Genomic DNA, 27,993 nt, shown 5'->3' on the forward strand with positions numbered 1-27,993 from the left:
TTTTTCTTTTGTACTTTCTTTTTTCTTTCTTTCTTTCATACTTTCTTTTGTTCTTGTTTCATTTCATTTTTTCTTATATTCATTCTTGCGTTCGTTCTTTCTTTCTTTCTTTCATACTTTGTTTCTTTCTTTCATACTTTCATTGTTTAATTTTTTCTATCATTCATTCTTTCGTTTGTTCCATTTTTCTTTCTTTCATTCTTCCTTTTTTCATTCTTTCTTTTTTTACTTCTTTCGTTATTTCGTTCTTTCTCTCGTTCTTTCTCTCGTTCATTCTTTCTTTCATACATTCTTTCATTGTTTAATTTTTTTCTTTCTTTCTTACGTTCTTTCTTTCTTTCTTTCTTTCTTTCTTTCTTTCTTTTGTTCTTTCATTTTTTATTCTTTCTTTCGTTCCTTCCTTCCTTCCTTCCTTCTTTCTTTCTTTCTTTCTGTCTTTCTTTCTTTCTTTCGTTTTTTTTTTCATTCTTTCATTTTTTCGTTCGTTTTTTCATTCTTTCGTTATGTCTTTCTTCCGTTCGTTCTTTTGTTTGTTCATTCGTTCGTTCGTTCTTTGGTTAATTTGTTTTTTTCTTTTTTTGGTTCTTTCTTTCTTTCTTTCTTTCTTTCTTTCTTTCTTTCTTTCTTTCTTTCTTTCTTTGGCCTTGCACTGACCCCATTGGCCCCAATGCATCTATACTGACGCAGAGATACCTCAGTTAACAAGAAGAAAACTTGTCTTCATCTAGCACTAAATTTGTCTTTTGCTATTAAATTTTCTGTCAAGCTGAATTCCCAGGTAAGCCACTGATCAGCAGGGCAGCTCGAGGTGGAAAACAGAGACGAAGAAGGAAGTAAAAGGGGAGGCAGTGGAGTGTATGAGCACAGGGGGAGCGGCACAGTGAACCCGCTGGGATATCATTAGCACCTCTGGGGTCTTCCGCACTGCCGGAGCAGGCGAGGAATGTTCTCCTGAATCCATTTACCACAATAACCTCTCCATCCTCAGCTCTGCCTCCACTCTCCTCCCCCCTTTTTCCGAGGCAGGATGTTAATGGGAAACAGGCTGAGCGGGCACAGGGCATAAATGAAGAGCTGCCTATGATATGGATATAATCGTGCCTTAAGGCTGTTTGAATGAAGATGTCTTTGGTCCCAAGTCATTTTACATGTTATCTGACACATTCATAGTTTTTTTTACATTATGCGGTTAATACGATCTGCTTTTAATGTGACCTGCTGTTTTAGATCACCTTGTTGTCCTTGTGGTAGGAAACCACATTTGTATTAATGTGGAAAGCAGGCTTATGTGTGTGCGCGTGTGTGGCGTGTTAAACTCTGCTTGTGGCTCTTTAAATTTTGGCATAGGTACATGTGCACAAGCCACCCTCGCTCGAACTTCCCCTTTCCCACAAATCTCTGCCATATGGACTGTGTGTCCCTCACATGTCCGCCACATGTAGGAAGCCGACCTCCCATGATCCTTCACTTCCACTTCCTGACCTCCCTCTGAATCTGTCAGGTTATATTTGTGGTATTTTGACCTGTTCTTCTCTCACTTTTTGTATCTCTTCATCTGTCCCTCTGTTTACAATATTTATCTAAATGTATATCTGTTTTATATCTGTCTGTCTTTTTATCAGTCTGACAGTATATACTTTCTCTGTCTGTGCCTGCTTGAAGGTCTGTCAATCTATTTGTTTTTCTGTCTATGTCTTATTTATCTAACCCATCTGTCAGTATTTATGTTCATATGTCTGTCTGTCATTCTGTCTGTTTTTGTGTTTATTAATCATATATCTATCTATCTGTATATGTACTGTATCTGTCAGTCTAAATGTCTGTCAGTCTATTTGTCTTTCTGTCTATGTTTTTATATCTAACCCATCTTTCTGTATTTCTCTCCTCTGTATTTCTGTCTTCCATCTTTTTGGTTATCTATCTTATATCTATCTGTCTGTCTGTCTGTCTGTCTGTCTGTATACTTTATCTGTCTGTCTAAATGTCTGTATATTTGTGCAAACGTCGTTCTGTCTGTCTGTCCCTCATAGGTCTCTCTGTTTATCCATAATATACCTCTCTGCTGTATCTATATCTTATCTATCTAACCTCTCTGTCTGTATAAACATCTGTCTATACTGTACCTACTTGTCCAAATTTTTTTTTTTCACCTGACTATTAATTCTGTTCATCATTTCTTCTATGCCGAGTGATCCGTTAAAGATGCGCTGTAAAGTCCTGCGGTTGCGCTGGGCATCTTTGTGTTTGTGCACATAGCTACCTGAGCAGCTGAGGGTCTGCCATGCTGATGAAGTATTTGTTTATCCAATTTTCCACTCAGTGGGCCCAAAAGTGTGTGTGAATTTAGACACACTTAAAGGTCACCGTCTCGGGAGAGAGGCCATGCAAAAAATCCAGCGAAAACCTTGTACAAAAAAGAGGAAAGTGCACAGTGATTTGTATTTGTTGTAGTCGAGAGATTTCAAGGCATTGTGGGTTTATTGCCAGGTGTTGAATCTATTGTGCACAGACATTCTGTTTTGAATATGATTATGTAGCAAGATACAGTGTACTATTCAAGAAAGCATGTAGTGTGCACAACCTAGAAGTTATACTGCGGCTGTCAGTTTATTAATTCATTACATGTAAGGCAGATTAATTAATCAAACGGATCCCCATTCATCACACATAAATACTAAAAAAGACACAAAATTAAGATGTGCTTTATATTACTGTAGAAACTCAAATTTAAAATCTGACCAATTTGATTAATTTTAGGCTTCAATTACTTCTGCTGAAATGTACTTAGGGCAGCAAATCAAGCAAATGCATTGTTATTCAAACAAAACAAATTTTGACGAGGTCACAAATCTGTTAACAGCTGGCATGTAATTATCCAAATCTAATCTCATAATGTTGAGTTTTATAGCCGTGTCTCATGAACAATCAGTGTGGACAGCATTCACTTATGAGGCGAGCTGGCGTAGATTCATTTATGCTTCCTTCACTTTGTGTTATAGTGCTAAACTGCATTAGGCTCTTTTGAATGGATGTTAATTTGCGGGGTTTTACTCATTAGAATGCTGCTGCTAAGAGGCTCTTGTAGATTAACCTGGAGCTTTTAAAGAATGGAGGACTTAATGAACAATCTAAATAAAATAAAACAATTCAAACACATGCTCGTTCTCAGAAAATAATTTTCTCAGAAAAATGTATTACCTGAAATAAACAGAAAGCTTTAGGCTTCTTTGTATGGCTTTGTATAGCACTTTTTATATTATTGCCTCACTAAGACAAATCACTCAGTGGTTTTCCTAAACTTTTGTACCGGTATGTAACTTTGGATTGAAGTGTCTGCTGAATGCCTACACTGTAAAAAAATACTTGTTGCACTTACAGTTTTAAGTTTAATCAACTTGAATTTACAAATAATTTCAACTTTCTTAACTAGTAAGGAGTTGCTATAAATTATATATATATATATATATATATATATATATATATATATATATATATATATATATATAACAAGTATTTTTTACAGTGTAGGCATTCAGCAGACACTTCAATCCAAAGTTACATACCGTAAAACTTCAAATAATAGCCCGGTTTTAAATGTTTAACTTAAATAATTGGTTACACTTTATTTTGATAATCCACTTTAGACATTCTACTAACTATAAATAACTTTGCAACTACATGTCAACTAACTTTCAATAACTTGCAACTATATGTCAACTAACTGTCATTAGAGTATTAAGGGTTGGGGTTAATAAGTTGACATGCACTTGCAAAGATACTTATAGTCAGTTGAATGTCTGTTGAGATATCATCACAATAAAGTGTTAGTAGATATTAAGCAGACAGTCTACTAATTCTCTGAAGATTGGTAGTTGATAAGTAGTTGCAAAGTTAATTATAATTAGTAAAATGTCTAAAGTGGACTATCGAAATAAAGTGTTACCAAATAATTTCAAATTTATATTTATAATTTACAGCAGGGATTATTTCACTGGCTTTCTATGCCATTTTGCACCTTGTTCTCTTCATGTGTTCTATACTTATTCCGTGTGTCATTTCACTTTATTATGACTCAACTTGTAAACTTAAATGTTCTGATTTCTTTGTATGAATTCAATACTTGGCTTGATGGCTACATCTGGTGGAAATTTTGTGTCAATAGACCACTTAGAAATCCCCTTACTGATAAAAATGTCAAATACTGATTTTCCCCGCTCAACTCTTTTTAAGAAAATTGAAATGAATTGTATATTTAAGTTGATTAAACTTAAAAATGTAAGTGCAAAAAGGAATTTTTTACAGTGTAAATTAGGGATTAGGAGAGGAAAATTATTGGCCGAAGCCGATAAAATTAAAACCTCAAACAGGAAAACAGAGCTGAAGGCTGAATACCGAACAACCAAACAATTTTTTTTATTTTCCTAATTATTTAGCAAATTTTCTTACCATTGCACAAGTTACATTTTCAAAATGTCATTTTTACTATATTTATTTTAACAATTAATTTTTTTAACATTCCAGCAGTCATTAGGGCTATTTACACCTGGTCACATCTCTGATCAGATATCTATAGATAGAGTTGTTAAAACTGTTCCATTTACATTCGACTTGACTAAACAGATATTAATCCAATCTTCTATTCCTGCGCAAAATGCAAATTACCTATTCATTACTATGCCTTAAGGCACTTGTAACAACTCTTATATATCACTGTATGTTGAGCAGCGGATGCACACTTGTGTGCACGGTCAAGCACGAGCAAAGGGAGAGAGAGTGATGGCGGCAAGATTGACAGGAGATAAAAACCGTTCAACAAAGCGATCTAACAAAAAGCTCATTGTTAATAAAGTTTAATTTCTCGTTAATATAAGCGTGTTTGTCATTGTAGGACTTTATTGGTTTTAGGAAGTTTTTATTACATACTGCTGATGCTCTTCATCATTTTATGACATGAGATGAAAAGCTAAAGTCTCTCGTTCTTTGTGCTTGTGCATTCATCAGACAAATACCCATCGTTGCAGCCGTGTCTTTCTCAAATGCTACATTGTTTAGGATGTCTTGATGATTTTAAATGATAAATGAAACTTGTATTGCTGTATGTTTTTGCGTCTTTCTCAGACACTTTAAAATGCTTTCATCAACATGTTTGCTGCATTTGCGCGTCTCTCACTCTGTGCTTGTTCATTTGATCATGTCATCAAAGACCTCATTGTTCGGTAAAATGTATTCTCCTTTGGAATACTTCGGAAAATTCGTTTTTTGCTATTTTCGGCCGAATAATTTTGTTTGCTGAATATTCTGTGCATCACTAGTGTAAATGTAAATGATTCAGAAAAATTAAAAATAAAACAAAGAAAAGTTCTAAAAGTGATTTAGAATTAACTTTTATGATTCTGCACTATAGGCTACCAATAAAATGTAATCTGTATTTTTTAACACAATCTCATGGCAATTTACGTGGTGGCTATTTTTTGTATTAATGTGTACGACCACATTTGTAAATTTTTGTACGATATGCTTTTGCCCTTGTGACTTTGGGTCGTGGTTAGGAGTAGGGTTTCATTATTGTTTTTTTTATAATAATCGTACACATTTGTACGATTTACTAAAAATACGAACGGGTTCTAGAGAGATCAGTTAATTTTTCCATTGACCATAATAATGCATTAATGCACATTTATGCATTTAGCAGATTCTTTAATTCAAAGCAATTTACAGTTAATTGAAGATGTACGGTTTTATCAATACTGTATTGAATGTGTGTTCCCTATACCAAAACCTATAACCCTTACACGGCTTACACAATGCTCTTGATGTACAGAAACACATTATTGTATTATTAGAGAAAGGGAGGCATACACTCTATGAAAGGATGTATTAATTTTTACACATTTTTGTGTTATGGTTTGGAGGTAAGAATTAAACATTAGTGACTGTGTTGGTATCTGCAGTCCCAGCGTGCTTATGTTAAAAAATACCCAGCGGTATATGCCCGCTTCAACCACACACGCTTTTGCAAGTCCTAAAAGTGTTACAGCTCAGCTTTTTCCTCTCTAAGCTCTTGCTAATAAAAGTGTTAATTTTGGACCACACCAATGAACACGCTCATTCCTTTGCATTAGTGCCAAATCCGCAAATGTGTTTTTCTCCTGCTCTGTTTTCCCGTTTGCAGCCCTCTCTCACCACCAGCTGCTCTCCGTGGCCCGACTGTACGCTTGTATGTAAACATGATGATATGGATGTGTGTGTTCGCAGAGCTGGAGGCTGAGGAGTGGTGGAAGTTATTGTGTTTGGAGTGTCTGGGTAGCCGACTTAATGACATCAGCCTCGGAGAACCGGACTTGTTAGCAGCAGGGGTGCAGAGGGAACAGAACGGTCAGTATCCAATTAGAGCCCGGCTTTCTGGGTGATTTTTCCTCTTGTACTCCCTAAATGATTCTATTACAGGGACCAAATGTGTTTGTTAAACACAGACCCTCCAGGTCTGTTCTCATGTTTATAAATGATCCGCTCGGGCCAAGGTTCTTTACTAAGCACTAATGGCCACTGCCGTGCATCAGAGCATCAACCCATAATGGAGCTTGTCATAGAGATGGATGAGATTATGGTGAAGAAAGGGCTTCTGAAATCATTCATTTTTGTTCTTTGAAATTCTAGGAATTCAACTGCATTTGCTTTCTAGTCATTTTTGTAACTTGTGTTGAGTGCATCATTTTGTTGTACTTTCATATTTAGCTTTGTCTTGCTAAAACATGTGTAGGTCAAGTACTGTAAAGCAGTGGTTCTCAAACTGGGGGCCTTCTGATGGTGCCAGGGGGGCCCTGCTTTTATGACATTTCATAACATAAATGAATTTATCATAAATTCTGTGTAATTAAATCAACCAACCAACAGCATACAATGAATCATTTAATATGTTTTGTTTATTTTTAGAATGTTTGTCATAAATTTTCTTCGGGGGGCCACAAACGGATGCACCGTATACAAGCGGGGCGCACACTGAAAAAGTTTTAAAACCACTGCTGTAAAGTACAGTACGAAACAATGCCAAATGATAAAGCAGATTTAGATTTTAAAATTAAATTTGAAATGGTGACCCAACAAAGTACCAATGCTCAGATGCAAAGCCGCTAAACGCCACCTCCTTTAAAAATGGGATAATTATATCAATCATATACTCTCAGCATGTATTATATGTTCATACTCTAAATCATTTGCTTTAAATTCACTTTATCCTGGCCTCTGGCCATTTAGAAATAGCGGTTTGTTGGCAGAATCTGTTAAATGTCATAACGATTTTTCAGCAACGCCCCCTTTAAAGGCATGGAAGACAAATTGGATGAACAAGTATGTCAAGGGGCAAAAGTTTTTTATGCTGAGGTTTAGGATGTTTACTGAATATATTAGGATATTGACCGAATTTAGCCTTTTACCTAAATTACATAACCTAAATTCACTGTAAAAAATGCAGCATGAATTAAAAAAACGTAATTATGCAATTAAGTTATTATACTTAATTATACTTAATTTATTAAGTTAAAGTAACATAAAAATATTGATCATTTTATAGTGTGTAAGAGCCTGATAAAAAAATGCTAATTTTCAAGAAAATTATGTCAGACGCACTTAAATTTTCGATAACACTTTACTTGAAGGGGTGTTCATTAGACTGACATGACACCTTCATAATCATGACATGACACGTGCTATAAACATGAAGGAGATTTTATGCACATTTATGACATTTAAAATGTCATTAAGTGTAATTTGTCCAGATATGTCATTTTTAATTCAAAGAAGACATTGTTTGGGATGTCTTTGTTATGACAACTTAAACCAATTTATCATAACTTGTCATAAATCTGTCATAAACATGACATAGCAGAATAATTATCAAACTTAAGAAACTACATAGCTTTATGGGTTAACATTACATTAAACATTAAATGTCATTTAAGTGTTAATAGGGGAGACCGGGGTTGGTTGTCACAATTTTTACTCATGCATGAATTGCTCATCTTAAAAAAATCTTTCAGCAGTAATTCCTACATGAAATGAAAACTTGGGGTCTTGGCCCCAAGTTTTCATCACGGGGTTGGTTGTCACGGGGTATGGGGTTGGTTGTCCCTATAGTGATTCAATAGGATTTTAGTGATAAATTGGGATCTGAAAAAATAATGTGTAACTTTTTAGTTTTTTAAGCTAGAAACTGCAAATAAGTTTTAATATGAATACCACCACTATGATAGTTGTCATCAATGCCCATTATGTTTAAACAATGAGATTAAAGTGGGTGATCAGTTACTTGAATTGTCTACTGTGTTGTGAAATAAAATGAAATAATTTTTAGTGTTAATAATTTTAGTTAAAACCTCTTTATTTAATTCTTTTATTTTATTTTAACAGCAAACAAAAACAAACAAACAGACCAACAGTCTTAAAAGGTCTACATTTCCAATACTTACATGTGACAACCAACCCCGCAAGCTATGTGACAACCATCCCCAACTGACTTCTTGACAAACATGATAAGCTAGCTGCCACACGGCTTTAACTTGATAGCTAAAATAAGACTCAAAATAAAGCTAATACTTTTGGCTTTTTAATGAGTGTTTTGTTTTTGAATGACTAATATCCTACAAGATCTCAACACAAAAACAACACCAACATAAAAATTTACTCTGACCCATGAAAATAAAAAATTGTCTCCTCACCTCAATGTTTTGTGTCTGCTCAGCAAAATTTCAAGTGCAAATGAGTAAGCTATCAAACGCTAACAAATTGATATCAAAATTGTATCACAGCGCCATGAAGTGTGTCTGTAATAAGCAGTGTGAAAACCAACCCGTGAGACAACCAGCCCCGGTCTCCCCTACTATGCCAAATTGTTTTAAATAAATAACAAAATGCAACAGACACCTCAAAAGATTATACTTAACTTTATGTATGTGCACAATACATAAAAAACTGAGAACTAACACAACTTGTTCTTCCTCACACAGAGGGTTTTGAATTTTTCTGTCATAGAAGAAAAAACTAACAAAACATTTAATCAATTAATTTAATGTAATTACCTTTGCAGCGATATGGACCCAACGCTGCATGGCTTAACCCATTATTATACTGTTTTAATTTAATTTTAGGTGAATCTCCAAATGCAATAAAATATAATTCCATCAATTATAATTGTTATTATTATTGAATGATTTATTTAATTTCTCTAACACCTGGAGGAAATTTTAAAAAAGAAAACATTATGATCTGAAGAATATTCATGACACTGTTGACACAGTTTTAACACTTAGGGGCTGGACACACCAAAACTTTTAAACGCGGCTGAAAACGCCTTGAGGACGCCGAATGCCAGCTGTTTTTTAGCTGAGTGCCAGCTTTCTTCAGCTTTGGTAGCTCTGATACGTCAGCTGTGAGACGGTTGGTTGATGTGATACTTGTCCCGCCCCACTTCCACTGTGATTGGACGGCCGTGTGAGAACTGACATTGACGAGCGGAGCTTTTCTTCCAAAGTTGAACATTTCTCAACTCTCGGCGCTCAGCGCTGAGCGCGGAAAAACCGCTGGGCGCCGGTTTTCGGCGCGGAAGAGAACCGCTAGCTGCTGGCTTATTTGAAAAACGCTGAGCTTCCATTCAAAACAATTGAAAACATGCGCCGGCCGCGGGCGTAAAACCGTTGGTGTGCACGCCCCCTTAGGGGCTGGACACACCAAAACTTTTATACGCGGCTGAAAACGCCTTGAGGACGCCGAATGCCAGCTGTTTTTCAGCTGAGTGCCAGCTTTCTTCAGCTGAGCGCTTTGGTAGCTGTGCTGCGAGCCGGTTGGTTGCTGTGGTAATGTCCCGCCTCTCCTCCACTGTGATTGGGCGGCCGTGTGAAAACTGACATTGACGAGCGGAGCTTTTCTCCCAAAGTTGAATCTCTTTCAATTCTGGACGCTCAGCGCCGAGTGCGGAAAAACCGCCGAGCGCCGGTTTTCAGCGCGGAAAAAACCTGCTAGCTGCTGGCTTATTTGAAAAACGCCGAGCTTCCATTGGAAACAATTGAAAACATGCGCCGGCCGCGGGCGTAAAAGCGTTGGTGTGCACGCCCCCTTAATGATATTTTAATGACAAATTCAATTTGTATCATTGGTAAAACGTGGTCAGTTAAGTTGTCTTGGTAATGTCAAGTTGTCATGACAAGTTATAATGTAATAATCATATTGTCAAGTCATAACAAAGACATCTCAAACAATATCATCTTTGCATCACAAATGACACAATTGAACGAATGACACTTAATGACAGTTGTCATAAACGTGCATAAAATCTCCTTCATGTGCATGGCACGTGTCTTGTCATGATTATGAAGGTTGCATGTCAGTCTTATGAACACCCCTTCAAGTAAAGTGTTACCAAATTTTCTTCAAGCATTGTACAAAAGTAAACAAAAATGTCTCAAATTAAAATAATTCAAATACATGCTGTACATTTTTTGGTTCATTTGATGGTTTCATGATCTCAGCAGTCAATAATTAATTTAATAGCTTTAATATGCCCTAGAGCAAAAATCCACCACAGAAACACATTGCGGTCGGCACAAACCATGTTTATCCTCGCTGCAAATCAGGTCATATTTAATGTAGTCTGAATTGTATATACTCTGAATCTCGCTTGTGGTTTTCGAGGTCTTCTGCGTTAATGCCTTTTTCCCGGTGACTGTGACCCAATCAAAACAGATCTATGACTCACCAAACTCAGCTGTGAACAGACCGCATGTCTTCCCGAGGTCTTTGAAAGAAACTCAGGACTGTCCTTGTGATTATTTTTTAAACATAATTCTGAAAATCAATTCCAGTTCATCTCCGTGTGCTGCCGAGCCGTTCAAGCATTATCCCACAACAGGCGCTGTACAGCGCAATCATCAATTGTTTTTAATCGAATGATCGATTTGTTTTCGTAACGAGAGCGTGTATATGATTATATCAGCTGGAGGTCAGCAGGATGATCATTTCGCCATTCGACGGCTGATGAATAACAAGAAGAGAGTTTGCCATTTGCGTTTCAATTAGACCCCTCTAACGGCAAGCTTCGATAATTAAATCAGAGTTAATTTTCACAATCCCTAAAATAGCCCCCACATTACATCGCCTGTGCCTCCAGAGAGACACATAGCTTATGTTGAAGCATTAGGTATAATTAGGCACTATTAATTTGGATTATGAAGAGCACCCTTGTCTTTTTGGAGTTAATTGAGATGATGTGGTTGCAGCCATGGTCGGCTCAAGAAACATTCACCATCGGTTTCTTTCTTGGCACTATGGCAACAATCTATTGACCTTTGTACAATGCAATGACCACATCTGCGAGAAGTAAAAGTAAATAGATGAAAAAATATTTTTAAGATGTTTTTTCAGGATTTTTACCATAATGGTCTGTCATTTAGGACAGAGTTATATGTTCCAGCTGCCCATATAAAAGCTACTTAAGTGGTTTTATTCATTTGTAAATATGACAATTGAACAGACTCCACCTCTGGCGTATTTTATTGTTAAAATGTCAATCAAACAGCAGTTGGTGACTTTTTCAAACCTGTGAAAGAAAGTGTTAACCTGTTATAAAAATCAAATTGCCTTCACACCATGTCAGTACAGTTCCTTTTACTTCTGTTGCTTTGCCAATTGGTTTGTTTTGATATACAGCAGGGGTTCCTGTAAGTACTTTACTTCAAGTACACTCTGCAATTTAAGTCCATAAAAAATAAATCACAAAATTTGCATGATTTCCTGGTGCATGTTATTCCAAATTGTTATTTTCACATCCTCTATTAATAAAAAGCCTTCAAAATGTATAATATACACAGTAATAACGATATATGTTTAACTTTTTTCTTTCTTTAAAGGCAGGATAGGCAGGAATTATCTAAAAACCTTTTTTTTACAAATTTGTTTAAACTGCCTTTATATTCCAATACATAAGTAAAATGTAAGTACTCTGAAAAAGAGAGTATAAAACTCGAGTGTCTCTAGACCTCTCATGACTGTTTTAAACACAGCTCATTTTTCCATTCACTACACCCCCTCCCTTTTGGGTTTCTACTAAAGCCACGCCCCCAAAGCACATGAACGCGTGACGCTGACCGGTTCTGCTGGGAGCAGCATTAACCTCAGACGAGCGGAGAGGAAGAAGCGCAGTGCATGTAGTAACATCATGTCACAATCACATGTAATAATAAACCTAACTTTATCACTATGAATATAAACAAATAGGATGGCATTTAGTACTCACTATTAAGCCAGTGTTTTGCATGTAAGAGTTTCCGTGATGAAAGCATTGTTGACTCTGATGAGGACTACACTCACAATACCGCTACCGCATCGTCGACTCGACGATATTTACTCTCGTTTGGTTTCTTCGTTTATTTCTTTTTTTGCCTCGTTTGCCTTCGCTGACTGGATATGCAGGTACTGTGAGTTCTGAATGCTCTTTCTCTGCAATACTTTTGCTCTTCCTAGAGTGCCTCGTGCACGTTCATATCAATCGGTGTGCGCATGTGTGGGCAGATCCCATAGCAACAGGGGTGGTAGCCATGGTCGCGAGAGAGAGTGATAGTCGCGCAAGCCAATCATTTGTTCTGTCCCAAATGGAAATAATTAGCTGTGTTTAAAACAGTCGTGAGAGGTCTACAGACACTCGAGTTTTATACGTGCCTGAAGAACCATGGGAGGATAACGGGACAGTTTGATTCTTTACAGAGAACCGTTGCACCCCTAGTAGGGATCAAACGCGCTCTGTAGAACAGTTTGTCCATTTAGGGCTACCCGCAGTGTATGTAGATAAAAATGGCTCATTGTAAGGTAATAAAAACAATATAGTTCATTATGTAAGGTCTTTATTCACCACTGATAATATAGTTATTATATTGCATTTCTGTGAAGAGATAAAAGTCCCACATTGCACCTTTATGCTGCGTTTACACCAACCACGTTTGAGGCGTCAAAATCGCGCCTAGTTTGCTGCTTGAACAGTTTGAATGCATTTGTGCGTCTAGAGCGAAGTAGACGCACGGAAAAAGCAAGCATTTGATGCGCGTCAGGGCAAAATCCGCTTCTTGTGGAGGTGCAAGTGCTATGCAGTTGTCTGTTTGCAAGATGACTGATGTTGATTGTGCATTTATCGAGAAAGTTACCGGTTTGTATTTGGTAACCTTACTTATAGGGGGAAATTAAATGGTGCGGGTCGATAAACGTCAGGTGACTCAAAAGGTTGCCAATGTCCTCACTGACACTCTTCCAAGCGAGGTCCTTTTTATTCCTGTCTCTATAGAAATAAGAACTTGTGTCGTATAGCTCCGGTGACTGCTTACGGACAATATCAAGTGTTCCTTCAGATTGAATGAGTGACTCCGGGCGGGGCTGCCGCCACAGCAGCAAGCAGGCTCCTGATTGGCTAACGTGGCGCGAAATTCCGCCAAAGTTCAAATTTTTCAACTCGGGCGTCAGTCGCAAATTTGCGTCGAACACAAAATGCACAGAATGCACAAAAAGCACTATTCGCGCCTCCGCGCCAGATGCTCAATTCGAACTAGACGTGCGAATGAGGCGGAATCGCATCTTCTGTGCCGCCCCAAACGCCTCATTCGCGCCGCGAGACCTCCAGACATGCGTCAACGCGTCTTCAAATGGACTTACCATTGAAATTACTCATGCTTCACGCCTCTACCTACTTAAATGTCCTAAAATAAGGCCTAGTCCTGGATTAATCTTACCATGCCTGGGAAACCACCCCTTAATGCAGGGGTGGGCAATTCTGGTCCTGGAGGGCCACAGTCCGGTTGAGTTTAGCTCCAACCCTAATCAAGCACATCTGAAAAATCTAATCAAAGTTTTTAGTATCACTTGCAAATGAAGTTCAGGTGTGCTTGATTAGGGTTGGAGCTAAACTCTGCAGGACTGTGGCCCTACAGGACCAGAATTGCCCACCCCTGCCTTAATGTATAATTCTTTGAAAACCTCAAATTTGATCAATTCAACTGCTATTGCCTGTAGCTTAAAATTAGACAGCATGCATTCCTACTTATTTAGACAGCCTGAGCCTTTCATTTTGCGGATTGTAATTAGTAGTAATGTTATTTCATCTAGCATTGACGTTTCCATCGCAATGGCACCATCACCCATGTGAACCCCTGGTTTGCATATGACTGTCGATTCACATATTTCAGAGAGATTTAACGTCTATTTGATGCCGACTCCAAACCTGGACATCTACGGAGAGTGCACGATGCAGATCACTCATGAGAACATCTACCTGTGGGACATCCATAACGCCAGAGTCAAGCTGGTGATGTGGCCGCTCAACTCCCTCAGAAGATACGGCAGAGACTCGACATGGTTCACGTTCGAATCCGGGAGGTATGCTTTCATCCCGATTGTGCTGTTTAGCTATCGATTAGCTGATGTAGGTGCTCAACGTTTAACATATGCTGTCACTTTCACAGCAGGCCGTTAAAGTAGTCCATTATTGTTCAGCCTATTACGACAAGAGCGCGAGTACGCCGGGAACAAAAGAAGGCAATAATTGCTTAACGGCTGTGTGTGTGTGTGTTGTGCTCTTACAGGATGTGTGATACAGGAGAGGGCTTGTTCACATTTCAGACCCGAGAGGGTGAGATGATCTATCAGAGAGTTCATTCTGCTACGCTGTCCATCGCTGAACAGCATGAACGCATGATGTTGGAGATGGAGAAGAGCACACAGGTATATGGTTAATCTACATATCATAAAAATTCTATAGTAGGACGATATACCACATATTTTATAATCATCTGATTTATCCAAAAGTGTTGGTACAGGCATATTTCATAAATTTACAATCTTGCTTAAAGCGATACTCCATCTAAATGTAAAAATGACCCCATGATTTACTCACCCTCAAGCAATCCGAGATACACATCTCTACACGTCTATCATCTTTCAGGTACACATTTGGAGTTATTTTATTAAATGCCTTTACTTTTTCCAGCTTAGAATGGTGGAAAACAGGGATCAGGGAACAACTTCCAATTTTGAAGCCCAAAAAAGTGCATCCATCCTTCACAGAATTAACTCTTTCCCAGCCATTGGTGAGTTATCTCGTCAATTAAGAGAAAACGCTTCCCTGCCAATGACGAGTTTTTATGGATATGGCAATCCATATTTCCGCTATTATCCATTAGGGGTGTCACGATTCTACAAATCCTCGATTCGATTACATTTTCGATTCTAAAGTCACGATTCGATTCGATTCTCGATTTTTACTTTCTTTTTTTAAACAGGTTGCTATACCATTTTTAGATTAGACTTTTATAAAATATAATATCTGACCTTAAACCCGGAGATGCCCTGCCATGTTAGTCGTGCTGCCAGTGGAAAAATATGGTACACGCACATACCTGATAAAACGAAACTTCCAGTCAGATGAACATTCCTGTCAATACTTTGCACCTTAAAAATGCGCTTTTATTACCGTCAGACGAGATTGTGAGACTACACCCCAATGAGTCATGTTTAAATGCTGTTTTCATAACTCTTTAGCAACTGAAATAAGTTGTTGTGAAACTTAAACTGATTAAACAGTTCAGAGAAATGGCTGGTCCTGTCACAGACGCCGCTCTGCTGTGCACGCATGCTCTGATTGAGGTCAGCTGAAGGCAGGAGGCGCTGTTTTTTGTTTCCCCATGTAAAGAGCAGCTCGCGTGGTGTCTCCTGAATCTGCCATGCTATCTTTTAACTGGCTGTAGCTAGCCAAGTTAGAGGAGGTTGACTCGCAGCACTCAACACGTGTTTTTTTTTTCGCTTGGCAAGCAGACCAGACGTGACATGGGGCGTGGCAGCATTGACGATTAAATTTTTTAATTCGAAGTTCGAGGTTGTGACCTAATTTCGATCGATTTAAAATCAAAATCTTGACACCCTTAAGGCTGTGGTATACTTTTTTCACGTCCGCACAGCTTTCCAAGTAAACTCCCCGCGGATACACGCGGATGGCTGCGTTGGACACGTATACGCAATACAAATAATTTCTTATTCAAATTATTACTCTACCAGGCTATCAGTGCAGCACTGATGTGCAACATTTACAGTACTTTAAAAAAATAGGATAGATGAAGAAAAGTAGCGGATCCACCACTGCAAACAAGGTTTATAACAAACAACAATAAAACAAAGAAAAGGAATCAAACATTATGGTGACAAAAATGCTCCACAGCTTTCTGTTTTTGGAAGAAGTGAAAATAAAAGAAGAAAAGACGATGGTCTGTGTGCAAATGTTGTCTATTGCCTTTAGGTTATTGTTTATAGTGTAGTGTCCTGTCTCAACATTTTCACACACATGCGCTGTCGTACGCGGACTGTCCGCGCGATCTCAAATTTTAGGCAGCACGCGGACGGTGCGCGCGGATGGCCGCGGACCCTCCTGATGACGAAAATGACGTCATGCAGACGGCGCGCATATGCGGACGTCCCTAGTATACTTCCAGCTTTATTATCCATCAGGTGGCGCTCCTACACATCTTATAAAACACGGAAGCATCCAATAAGGTCAAAAACAGTTAAACTCCGTGTATGTTTTGATTATCCCTCTCAAAGTCCTTTACAAAATTGCAATTATCTCAGCTTTTTGCTCAAAATTTTGAATTTTTTAAGAAACCTACCCATATTTGAGAGATAATAAAAAGAGAAGAAATAAAGAAATGATGTAACTTTTGTTGTTTGAAAGCAGAGGGTCTGTTCTTTCATTTGATATATTGTATGTTTATATATTTAAAGAAGAACATTTTCTGGAAGACATTCAACTTTTGTGAAAATCAGAAAAATGCTGGCACTGGCTGGCAACTTAAAAAAAAAAAACGGCTGGTGGCGAAAGAGTTAATAGTCTTTTGCGGGTAATCGGTGCAAATTTTTAAGAAAAATATCCATATTTCAAACTATCTTGAACTCACGCAATTCACGAGAGTCACTGCACAACGTACCCATGGCAACAAACGCTAAGTTCAAGATGGGCCGTTACTGAAAGCTAGTTATTAGACTTTATAAAGTTTGAAATATGGATATTTTTCATACAAAATCACATCGATTACCCGCAGAACACCTTTATTTACCCATTGGAGCTGTGTGGATTATCTCTGTGAAGGATGAATGCACATTTTTGGGGTTTAAAGTCCACTTAAGGACATTTGGTTGCACTTTACAATAAAGTTCATTAGTTAACATTAGTTAATGTATTACTTAACATGAACAAACCCTGAGCAATACATTTGTTACAGTATTTATTAATCTTTGTTAGTTCACAATGCATTAACTAATGGTGACAAGATTTTAATAACGTATTAGTAATTGTTAAGATGAATAAATGCTGTAAAAGTGCAGTTCATTATTAGTTCATGTTAACTAATGTAGTTAACTAAGGAACCTTATTGTAATGTGTTACCAAACATTTATTAAAATAACTCAAAATGTGCTTATCTGAAAGATGATGGACATATGTATAGACATATTAGGGTGAGTAAACCATGGGGTAATTGTAATATTTGGCTAGAGTATCTTTAAGGTGTGTGAAAAAAAAAAATCCCACTTTGTTTCAAATTGCCATACACCGCATTTTAACACTATTATACTTGCTGTGATTATGAGCCTACCGGTAATTGCGTTATTTTGATCAAAGTATTGTGTTTACATGAGATGAAGTGTAATCGCAATATATCCGAAATCTCATTATAATTAGATTACGAGGGTGAATGTAAACGTAGTCTTAAATTATGACTTTTTGCCATTTCTATTATCAACATTTGTTGATTGAAAGCAAATCTTTTTTGATTCATGTGTTTTAGCTTTGAACTATTTAAAGTGCTCTTCAGTAAAAGGCCGATGAGACTTGGCCATATGGCCCTCCCCTCAGATCTCAACACCTGCAAAACTGCTGCTTGTTCTGAAATCCAGCTAGAGTCTCATTAATAGTCTTATTTGTTAGCTTTTACAAAATGCCATGATTAATAGTACCGCCACGCTTCCTTATAAAAGGCCCTAACGACCTCACACTCCACCTGTCAAGTATAATGATCAAAACAGCCTAATAGAGGGGTGCTGTTTATTATTATGGGGCTTGGTCTCAGTGTAAGCCCCATCTGACTGGAAATATAACCATTGTAACCCAATGATTTTCCGCTCTGCCTCACAGACTCTTTCAAACGAGAGCACATTAACAAAGTCGATATCTCTCCCGCGAAGCGCTTACTGGCACCACATCACGCGTCAGAACAGCGTGGGAGACATCTGCAATTACCAAGGTGAGACAGAGCTCCTTCCCACTCCACAGCTCACTGAAAGCACCATCTTTAAACATCTATAGTACTTAAATAGGTGACGATTTCATCTCGGGCTCCACGGAGTACTTATATAAATTGGCGAACGACTCCTCCCGTCGCCTGGATTTAACATTGATGTCTGGTACATCAATGCAGCAATCCACATTGAGCACTGATATGCCAGCACATCTGTTGTGCATATATCAGCATTATACTGTATGTTCATTTATATCTTGCTGGCAGTGAGGGTAAAGTGGTTTGAATGTGATGCTGCATTAGACTAACAAAAAATCTGACTGTTGGATTGAATTCAATACTTTAAGTAAACGTGAATTAAGCACTGAAGGTTTCCATAGTGATCATGTATTAGCTGTGTTCTGCATAGGGAGCTGATTTGCATAAAGTAGCTGATGAGTACTGAGTTATGTAATTAAAACAATCGTAACCAGACTGTATTTGTATTAGGGCTGGGTATCGATTCAGATGTTTCAGATCGATTCGTTTTCGATTCACAAGCTATCAAATCGATTCTCCTTTTGATTTTTATGCTTGATTCTCGATTCGACTCAATGAATATTGATTTAACACAAATACTAGGCTATATTTATAAAAAAGAACAGTGAGTTTAAGAGCCACAAACCTGTATATTAAACTCTTTTATTTTAGGTACACTTGGGTACATTAAAACAGAACCCATCTCTAATTTTCAAATGCATACAATTATGTTAAATACAATACAATTTTGATGCAAGATGAAAAATCTATGCTGAAAAAAGTCAGAAGAGTTGCATTCCTTGATCAAACAGGATCAGGTTATTTCATAAAAAAAATCGATTTGTGGCCTTTGAGAATCGATTTAGAATCGACCACGTTTAAAAAAAAAAACGATTAATTGAAAAATAGATTTTTTTGCCCAGCCCTAATTTGTATATTGTTTTCCATTTACCAACAATAAATTTATGCTTCGTCTCGCTTATGTTATCAGTAAAATATATTTTACGCCTGGGAAGGGCTTTTAGCCAATCAGATTCGAGAACCAGAAAGAACTGTTCAGTTATTCCGCTTATACCACAGTCATTGCTAAGAAATTGGTCTGGTGATTATTTTAAAGGGACACTCCACTTTTTTGAAAATATGCTCATTTCCGGCTCCCCTAGAGTTAAACATTTGATTTTTACCATTTTGGAATCCATTCAGCCGATCTCCGGGTGTGGCGCTACCACTTTTGGCATGGCTTGGCATAATCCATTGGATCTGATTGGACCAGTGGCATCGCGCTAAAAATAACCAAAGAGTTTCAATATTTTTAAACTTGACTCTACTGTAGTTACATCGTATACTAAGGCCGACAGAAAATTAAAAGTTGTGATTTTCAAGGCAGATATGTCTAGGAACTATACTCTTATTCTGGCATAATAATCAAGGACTTTGCTGCTGTAACATGGCGGCAGGCGGCACAATGATATTACGCACTGCCCGAAAATAGTCCCCTGCTATTGAAATATACTAAGGGGGCTATTTTTGTCTGCTGCGTTAAGTTTTAAATAGGAAAAATATTGAAACTCTTTGGTTATTTTTGAGCGTGATGCTAATGGTCTTATCAGATACAATGGATTATGCTAAGCTATGCTAAAAGTGGTACCGCCAAACCCGGAGATCGGCTGAATGGATTCCAAAATGGTAAGAATCAAATGTTTAACTCTAGGGGAGCTGGAAAATGAGCATATTTTCCAAAAAAAGTGGAGTGTCGCTTAAGACATTTGACAAGTCAGGTGTGCGTTTATAGTATGCATTCTCGTGAAACATTTCTTAACCAATTAGAATGAAGCATTCGACAGTCCCGTGGTCATTACATCACTAATCAGTGAAGTAATGTTTTGAGGCTACTCTGCAGTTGATGTATCTTCCTCTGAGGCAGTCGGCCTTAAAACCTGTATCTCATTCATCATTGTGGCATTCCCATTGTTGAGATGTTAGCCTGATATAGTGAATGTTTCCCCTCTCATCAGCTTCCCTCAGAAATACAAATTCAGCAAAACGCTGCTTTCTTTCAATGAATAAATTGAGTGCATCACCATTTTGAAGGACGCTGTGTTTGGGTTTTGTCGAGTCATTGAGAGCTTGTGCTTTCGGAGAGAGCAAATTGTAAAGTATACAAAGATCGTTGCTGCGCAGTAGCGTGCTCTTTACTGTTTGTGCTGAATGAGAATTTTGCCACCTGCTGTAAATACAGCACAGCATAAAATGCTTTGCATTCGAGCATGCATATAAGCAACCTACTGTACAGTAATATCCTGCTCATGTTGTTCAGGTTTAACATTTACACCTAAATGATCCATTTGGAAAAATCATTACTTTCATATCTCTTCAAGAAACGGTATTTAAGTAATAAACAGTAAAAATAAGCAGTATACTGTATTATTATTTTGAGATATTTGTGCACTATGTACATGTTAAAAATGTATTAAAATGTTTAAATTTAAGGCTGTGTTTGAAGCGTCTGAAACTCTTACACTGTAAAAAAGCAGCATGAAGTTAAAACAATTTGGTTTTGCCAAGTCAATTAAACTTACTAGTTTTGACTTGTCAAATCAACTTAATTTGTTAAGTTAAAGTAAACAATTTCAATTTGTTTTTATAATTTATGTCAAGTTATCACCTCATTTTTTACAGTGTTGATGAAAATAGACTAAATATTTGCCATGCCAATATTTATGTGATATAAATGAAAGTAAATGTCTTTCAGTAACACACTTTAAAAGAAGGTTTCTTCTCATATTGATGTACAGTATGCTGTAATTGAAATGCCATACCGTACAATGATATATCTCTACTTTTTATTAGATTAATTTGACCGCTGTTTATTTTTCAAGTTAATAGCCAAATGTGACGGGAAACAACATGACTTCCTGTATATATTTTTTTAATGATTAAATTACATCTGAAAATGATGACGTTAATTTAGTCACAAAGTGACAACTAAAATATAGAAACACAATTGTCAGTCTGTGTTTGGTGCGAGATGAATTTGTCAGCAGGTGTGGATTTGCTGACTCATATGTACACTATAATATGAGTCATATTCATGTTATAAATGGATCACCTCATCACACCTCCTTCCTTCTCTAACACAGGACACACAATTAATTAATGCTTCTGTTATATAAAAGCTTTATGACCTTTAGAGTGTGATTTGTTGTGTTAGGGGGAATCTGGCATTGACATAAACTTATATACTTTAATATTTGAAGAGTTTCGTTGCAAAACGAGATAAATCCATTTTTTAACATTTTTGTGAAAACATGTTTATTATTATGTTATCATGTTATTATTTTGTTTAATGGTGCTACTTGGCTGTATTTTTTAAGTAATGAAGGTTTAAATCAAAACAAACCAACTGCAGTTGCATTGAAATTAATTGGAATCCACAACCAAAAAAACAAGATTTCTGAACAATTAAAAAAACGGTGGTTATCTCGTTTTGCAACGAAACTCTTCATTTACTAATTTCTCAAATATAAACTTGTGTGGTCTAACACAACAATGTCATACATGCCATCACATATCTGTATACAATATAATATAAATACATTCAAATTAAATTATTTCTTGTTAAAACATTTTTAATTATATATTTTAAAATGTTTGTTTTAAATAACTGTAATTAAATTTTGCAAGCAGTGTAGTAGAAATTTCAAACATTGTAAAATGATTAAAACAAAGTCACCAATGTGTTGTTTTGTGAAGGTTAGCCACATTTAACGATTTTTTTACTGACAGTTAAAAACAAATAGTTTTAAAAAGTTAAAGACCCTGTTTTCTAAACTATCCATAGAAGGTGGCAGTTGTCATTATACCTTATAACCAAAAGTACCAGTTTTAAACATGTTAGTGAAATATTTATAAATATACAGTAAAGGAAACACTATAGGTAACAGTGTAGGGCTGTGACGGATCACAAAACTCATGGTTTTTGAGGCAAGGATCAGATCCTTTTTCGAATCAGAAAAAAAGGGTGGAAAAATCTAATAACAAATAAAGAAATTACAAACATTTATTAAAAAGTGGCACATTAAGTAAGGTCTAAAATTAGCATTAGGTACAGAAATCGAATTAAATGAATAATAACACTGTCTTTATTGTACAAATTAAACATTATTATTATTATTATTTAGAGCCGCAGAAGTGATTTTGTCTTGGGTTGTTTGATTAACATTAATGACACAGACTTAAGTAGGTTAATTGAGGTTACTGTCTCTTTAAGAACAAATAAGCACAGATTGATTTCTGACTCTATAATTCACTTTAGACATAAACAAATGTTTTTTATTAGAGAAACAATACTGTGAGATCATTTTGTGTGCCCTGTCAAGAACAGAAAGATTTTATGTTGGCTTACTTTTTGAAACGTGTTTCTCCGTATATGTACTGCTGAGGGCACTTAAACGCGTGCACACACACACACGGAGGGCGAATTCCAAGCGCAGCTTCAGGAAAAAGATACAGCATAAACGGTTGCTTCACATAAAAACGTTACTTTGTTTTTCGTTGCTCTATTCAGCAAATGTATTATTTGACTACAGTATTAAACACATGAGGAGTTCTGACTGGACCGGACACATTTAACCGCATGTACGTACAGAAATCTGCTCACTTTAGTGCCTTTTTGCGGTTACATTGTTTTAAGTCACTTGAATTGTTAACATTTGCAAGCCTTAGAAACACATGCAAATAATAAACTTTCCCTATTAAAATGTGCATATTAATCCGCGAATCGCATGCGATCAACTGCAATCCATCACAGCACTATTACAGTGTGTGAATGAAAAACCCAAAAGAATAAAGTCCCAAAAGTTTATCTGATTTACATTAAAACAATGTTGTAAATGATTATTGTTTTCCGAGCTATGAATATATTTTATGCATTTTTATTTACCATATATAAATTATTCCACATGTAGCCCTCAAATACGTAAGGAATAATTGACGACGGGCCATTGAATTATAAAAAAATAATGCACACCCAAGGTGGTTATGCCACGCGTGTGCATTTTTTTCAAATAATTCAAAGGACCGGAGTCAATTATTCCGCTTATACCACGGTTGCCTCAAACATTGCTCTGGTGCCTATTTTTAATACATTTGAAAAGTTAGGTATGCGGTTATCAAAAAATAATGCATATCCATGAAACATTTCGTAACCAATCACAATACAGCATTTAACAGACCCGTTGTATAAATTAAAATAGAAAAGGTTGTAATTAGTCAGACAACACGCATACACGTACGGTAACAATGAACTGGAGAGAGAGACAGTCATGTTATATAATGCATTCACTGACACAGACACACATACAGTTTTTTTAATTACACACTTTCTCCAGGACACCTGCGCTCAACACAAGGTTGTTTGTGTTCGAGTGAATGCTGAGTCCATATACAGACTCCAATGTCCATCTTCACATACCACACAATCTCTCTAATCTGAAATCAATACAGCAGAGCCAATCTTCATGCCACCCTACCAGACAGGCAAGCCGTGATGATATAAAGAGTCTTACTTGAAGATTCAGGCAGGGATGGGGATGGGAGGGAGACGCTCGCTCACAGTACAGTAGTGCTGTCTCAGGTCTTGGGAACACTCTGGAGTGGTTTGATAAGCCTGATTGATCTCATATGGGTCCTTTAGACCAGCTGCACCTTTACCTCTGTAGCTTTGATTGAGTCACTTCTGTTCACTACTGACAATTGTGTTATACTGTGTGTGCGTGTGCGCGTGTGTGTGTGTGTGCTTAGTCTTTTCTTTAGCAAAACCAGTAGGCGTTCGCTGCTTTGCAGAAATGTTTTTCTCTGGGTTTCATAAAGCAGATAACAGCTTTGCATTTTAAGTCATTAACCAGCTTTGCTTAGTCTTGTGCTGAAAATAGCTTGAATTATTACAGTTTTGCTATAGATAGACTAAAAATGAATGTAGAGTAAACAGTCTATTAAAGTATGCAATACCAAAAACAGCAAGTATACATTTACGTAAGTGGCTACAGAATACAGGGGTGATTTTTTTTTAAATATGTATTGACATAATAATAGCTTCTGAAAGATATTGAAAGTCCCACTCTGGGGTACTATATTTCTATGTGGCCTTTTTAATATGCTTTAAGACAAGCCGTGTGCAAATTTATTATTCAACACCATTGCTGATTATTTTCTTTATAAAATTAAGACAGTCTTATTTTCGCGATTTAAAAACGGCTTGTTTTCCAACATCACAAACATGTAACCAATCATATCAACATAGTGTAAAGCGTAAATCAGTAGTTCAAGTTATAGATATTATGTTTGGAAGCCTCATAGACCCGGCGCTGAAATGATCACAGCACTGTAGGGTGAGTGTTATCATATTATAACCTGTGCTGCAAACACACAGTTCACGTAAGCATTGTGTGAAACCAAATTTAGCAGTTATGTGTCTGAAACTGCCGAATGTAGCATCTATGTACATACATATATCTATGGTCTGAGGTGGTGTGAAAGACGGGACTAATTTGCATATTCATATGGTTCGAACTGTGCTGGAGGCGGGGGTTAATTTGTATATTTATACGTAGATCCGCGTATACTAAATGTAGAGTTACATTCAAATTGTTTTAATGCATAAAAAAATTACTGTGACAGGTACAACATTTATATATGCTATGATGCTCAAATATGAGTTTTTACTAATAAAATTCTTGACTACAGGAAGACTTAAAGGGGATTAAAGGAAAACACCACAGTTTTTCAATATTTTACTATGTTCTTACCTCAACTTGAATTAAAACATCCCTAGCATTTAGCATTTAGCCTAGCCCCATTCATTTCTATGGCTCCATACAAAAGTTTTATTTTGTGCCACCATACTTACTCGTGTAACTACTCATGTAACTTTAAATATAGAAAACATGAAAGTGTTTGGTAGCTTCAACATTCATCCCTGTTTGGATCCTAAGGGATGAATGGGGCTAGGCTAAATGCTAACACATTCACGAGGCGCTATACAAAGATTGAGTGCACGCATTAAAAAAGGTAGGTATGTATTAATTCATCTAAGTTGAGGTAAGAACATAGTAAAATATTGAAAAACGGTAGTGTTTTCCTTTAAGAATGTGATGGCAGAAAAGTTATGGCACCTAAATTAATACCTAAAGGCGTAGACAAAATCTAACCTAAAATCTTGGTCTAAAAAGTTCATTGACATTGTTAGTAAATTACCCAATTACAGACTTGGAAACAAAGTCTTTTGCCTAACACCTTCTTTTCTGCTTCATTAGTTTGTTTCATTGACTTTGGCCTTTAGGTCTCTGTGCACCTCGCGGTGAGCGACTGCCCCGTGATGACAGCTTGTGTAAGCAGATCAGGCTTAATGTTATGTAAATTAACTTTCAGAGAAAATGTCCTCCGAATTTTGTTTAGATGTAAATTTACTGATGCAAAGAAGTAAAACAGTTATTTTTCCCAGGTGATGGAAAGTCAAGTCTGAAAAGAATCAATTTCAATCATTTAAATTGAAACTGAAAAGCCGGGCCTTTGTAAGGTGGGCTATTTGAACAGTGTCACCAAGATTTTCTGTTTAGAATAAAATGTTTTGTACATTTATATAGACTAGAAATTCATTTAAATATTTTCATTTTAATCATAACGTTATAATTAAAGGGATAGTTCACCCAAAAATGAAAATTCTGTCATTGTTTTCTCATCCCCATGTTGTTCTAAATCTGTATGAATTTTTGATGAACACAAAAAAATATATTTTGATAAATGATGCTGAGCACACAGCGGATTGTAACCATTGACTACCATAGTAGGTAAATAGTTGACGGTACCTATTGAATTCCATCATATTTGTTTTTCTTACAACCTCCACCAACTCTTCAGTCAGTTATCATTGTTTGCCATCTCTGCTTTAAGTGTGTCTGTTAATAAAAAGCAAAAGCTAAAACATGACATAAAAAGATGCAAATATGAATTAAGAATATTGAAATTATTATTATTATTATTATTATTATTATATATGACAGTAAATTATAAATGCAAAATAAAATGCATTATTAAAGGAAAACACCACCGTGTTTCAATATTTTACTATGTTCTTACCTTAACTTAGATGAATTAATACATACCTATCTTTTTTCAATGCATGCACTTAATCTTTGTACAGCGCTTCTTGAATGTGTTAGCATTAAGCCTAGCCCCATTCATTCCTATGGCTCCAAACAAAAGTTTTATTTTGTGCCACCGTACTTACTCGTGTAACTACTCATGTAACAGTTTTTAAATAGGGAAAAAGTGGTTGGCGGCTTCTAATTTCATCACTGTTTGGAGCCATAGGAATGAATGGGGCTAGGCTAGCCTAAATGCTAACACATTCACGAGGCGCTGGAAAAAGATTAAGTGCACACATTGAAAAAAGATAGGTATGTATTAATTCGTCTAAGTTGAGGTAAGAACATAGTAAAATATTGAAAAACGGTGGCGTTTTCCTTTAAATCAATATTAAACTGTATATAATTATCCCACATACAGTATATATTTGCATTTTGTTTCATAATAGTATGTATATTACACAAAATGCAAACAGGGTTAGTATTTGAATTGGGGTATAAACCATATCTCCCACTACTGTATTTACACTTGATGCTGTAATGAAAAAACATACCTGTTGTACTCCTGTATACTCCTGTATTGCAGAGCATTGCATTTGCAAAGGTCATGGGTTTGAATCCAGGGGTAGTGAAATAAATACCAAATGCACTGTAAGTCGCTTTGGATGTGTCAACTTAAACATAAATGTAAACGTGGTGTGATTTCATATTGGTTCATTCAATGTGAATCATACGAAAATGTACAATTATCTAAAAAGCAACAATGAAACCCCACTCTCACGGGGTCGAAACAAATTAACGTACAAATGAGATGCATACATACGAATTAGCATACATATTGCTCGTACCAATAAAATAGTTACATATTTCCATGAAATTGTGTTGGTTTGTAATTGTTATGATAATGAAAGACTGTGTTGAATAATGACATCTGCTCACCTATTGTAATGGCACTGAGGAGTGGCAGTCTGATATGCATGCAATACATGCGCGTTAAAAGATACAAACAATTAGGGTACATAGTCCAGATGTGTGGACGAAACCTCTCTCTCTCTCTCTCTCTCTCTCTCTCTCTCTCTCTCTCTCTCTCTCTCTCTCTCTCTCTCTCTCTCTCTCTCTCTCCATCTCGCTCTCTTTCTCCATGTCCCTTTTCTTCTACTTGTGTTCTGGATTCGCTGTGTATGTTAGACCGGGAGACCATTTTGCTTTAATGTAAAGGCAATGACAAATCATCCTCATCCCACTGGGTCAGATCAGACTACCAGAGCCTTGCACAGGTGTGTAAGTACACACGTGTGTGTTTGCGGGCATGACAGCTGTGCTCTTACCTGGAGCCCAGGCGCTATAGGAGCTGTCCTGCACACAATAAATACGCCGGTTTTCCAGATCATTCCTCTCTTTGTCCTACCATGTGAAATTAGGCCAGAGCAACACATCTGCGGTATAATGGCATATTTTTTAACAGACTAGCTTGCCGGACGTAACAAGTGAAATGGTTTATTTGGCCTCTGACGTTCCGC

At 36.8% G+C, this 27,993-nt stretch overlaps 1 protein-coding gene across 1 annotated transcript in view; it reads left to right on the top strand.

Moving 5' to 3' along the window:
- The window catches only part of dok6 (docking protein 6), a 96,739-nt gene that overhangs the window by 58,892 nt on the left and 9,854 nt on the right, over positions 1-27,993 (top strand). Inside the window, exons 4-7 of the mRNA XM_073863767.1 lie at positions 6,256-6,375; positions 14,217-14,406; positions 14,613-14,751; positions 18,209-18,317. Coding sequence (XP_073719868.1) covers positions 6,256-6,375; positions 14,217-14,406; positions 14,613-14,751; positions 18,209-18,317 — 558 coding nt within the window. The remainder of the gene's footprint in view (positions 1-6,255; positions 6,376-14,216; positions 14,407-14,612; positions 14,752-18,208; positions 18,318-27,993) is intronic.

The sequence above is a fragment of the Misgurnus anguillicaudatus genome, chromosome 25 (genome assembly GCF_027580225.2).
Source record: "Misgurnus anguillicaudatus chromosome 25, ASM2758022v2, whole genome shotgun sequence".
NCBI lineage: Eukaryota > Metazoa > Chordata > Actinopteri > Cypriniformes > Cobitidae > Misgurnus > Misgurnus anguillicaudatus.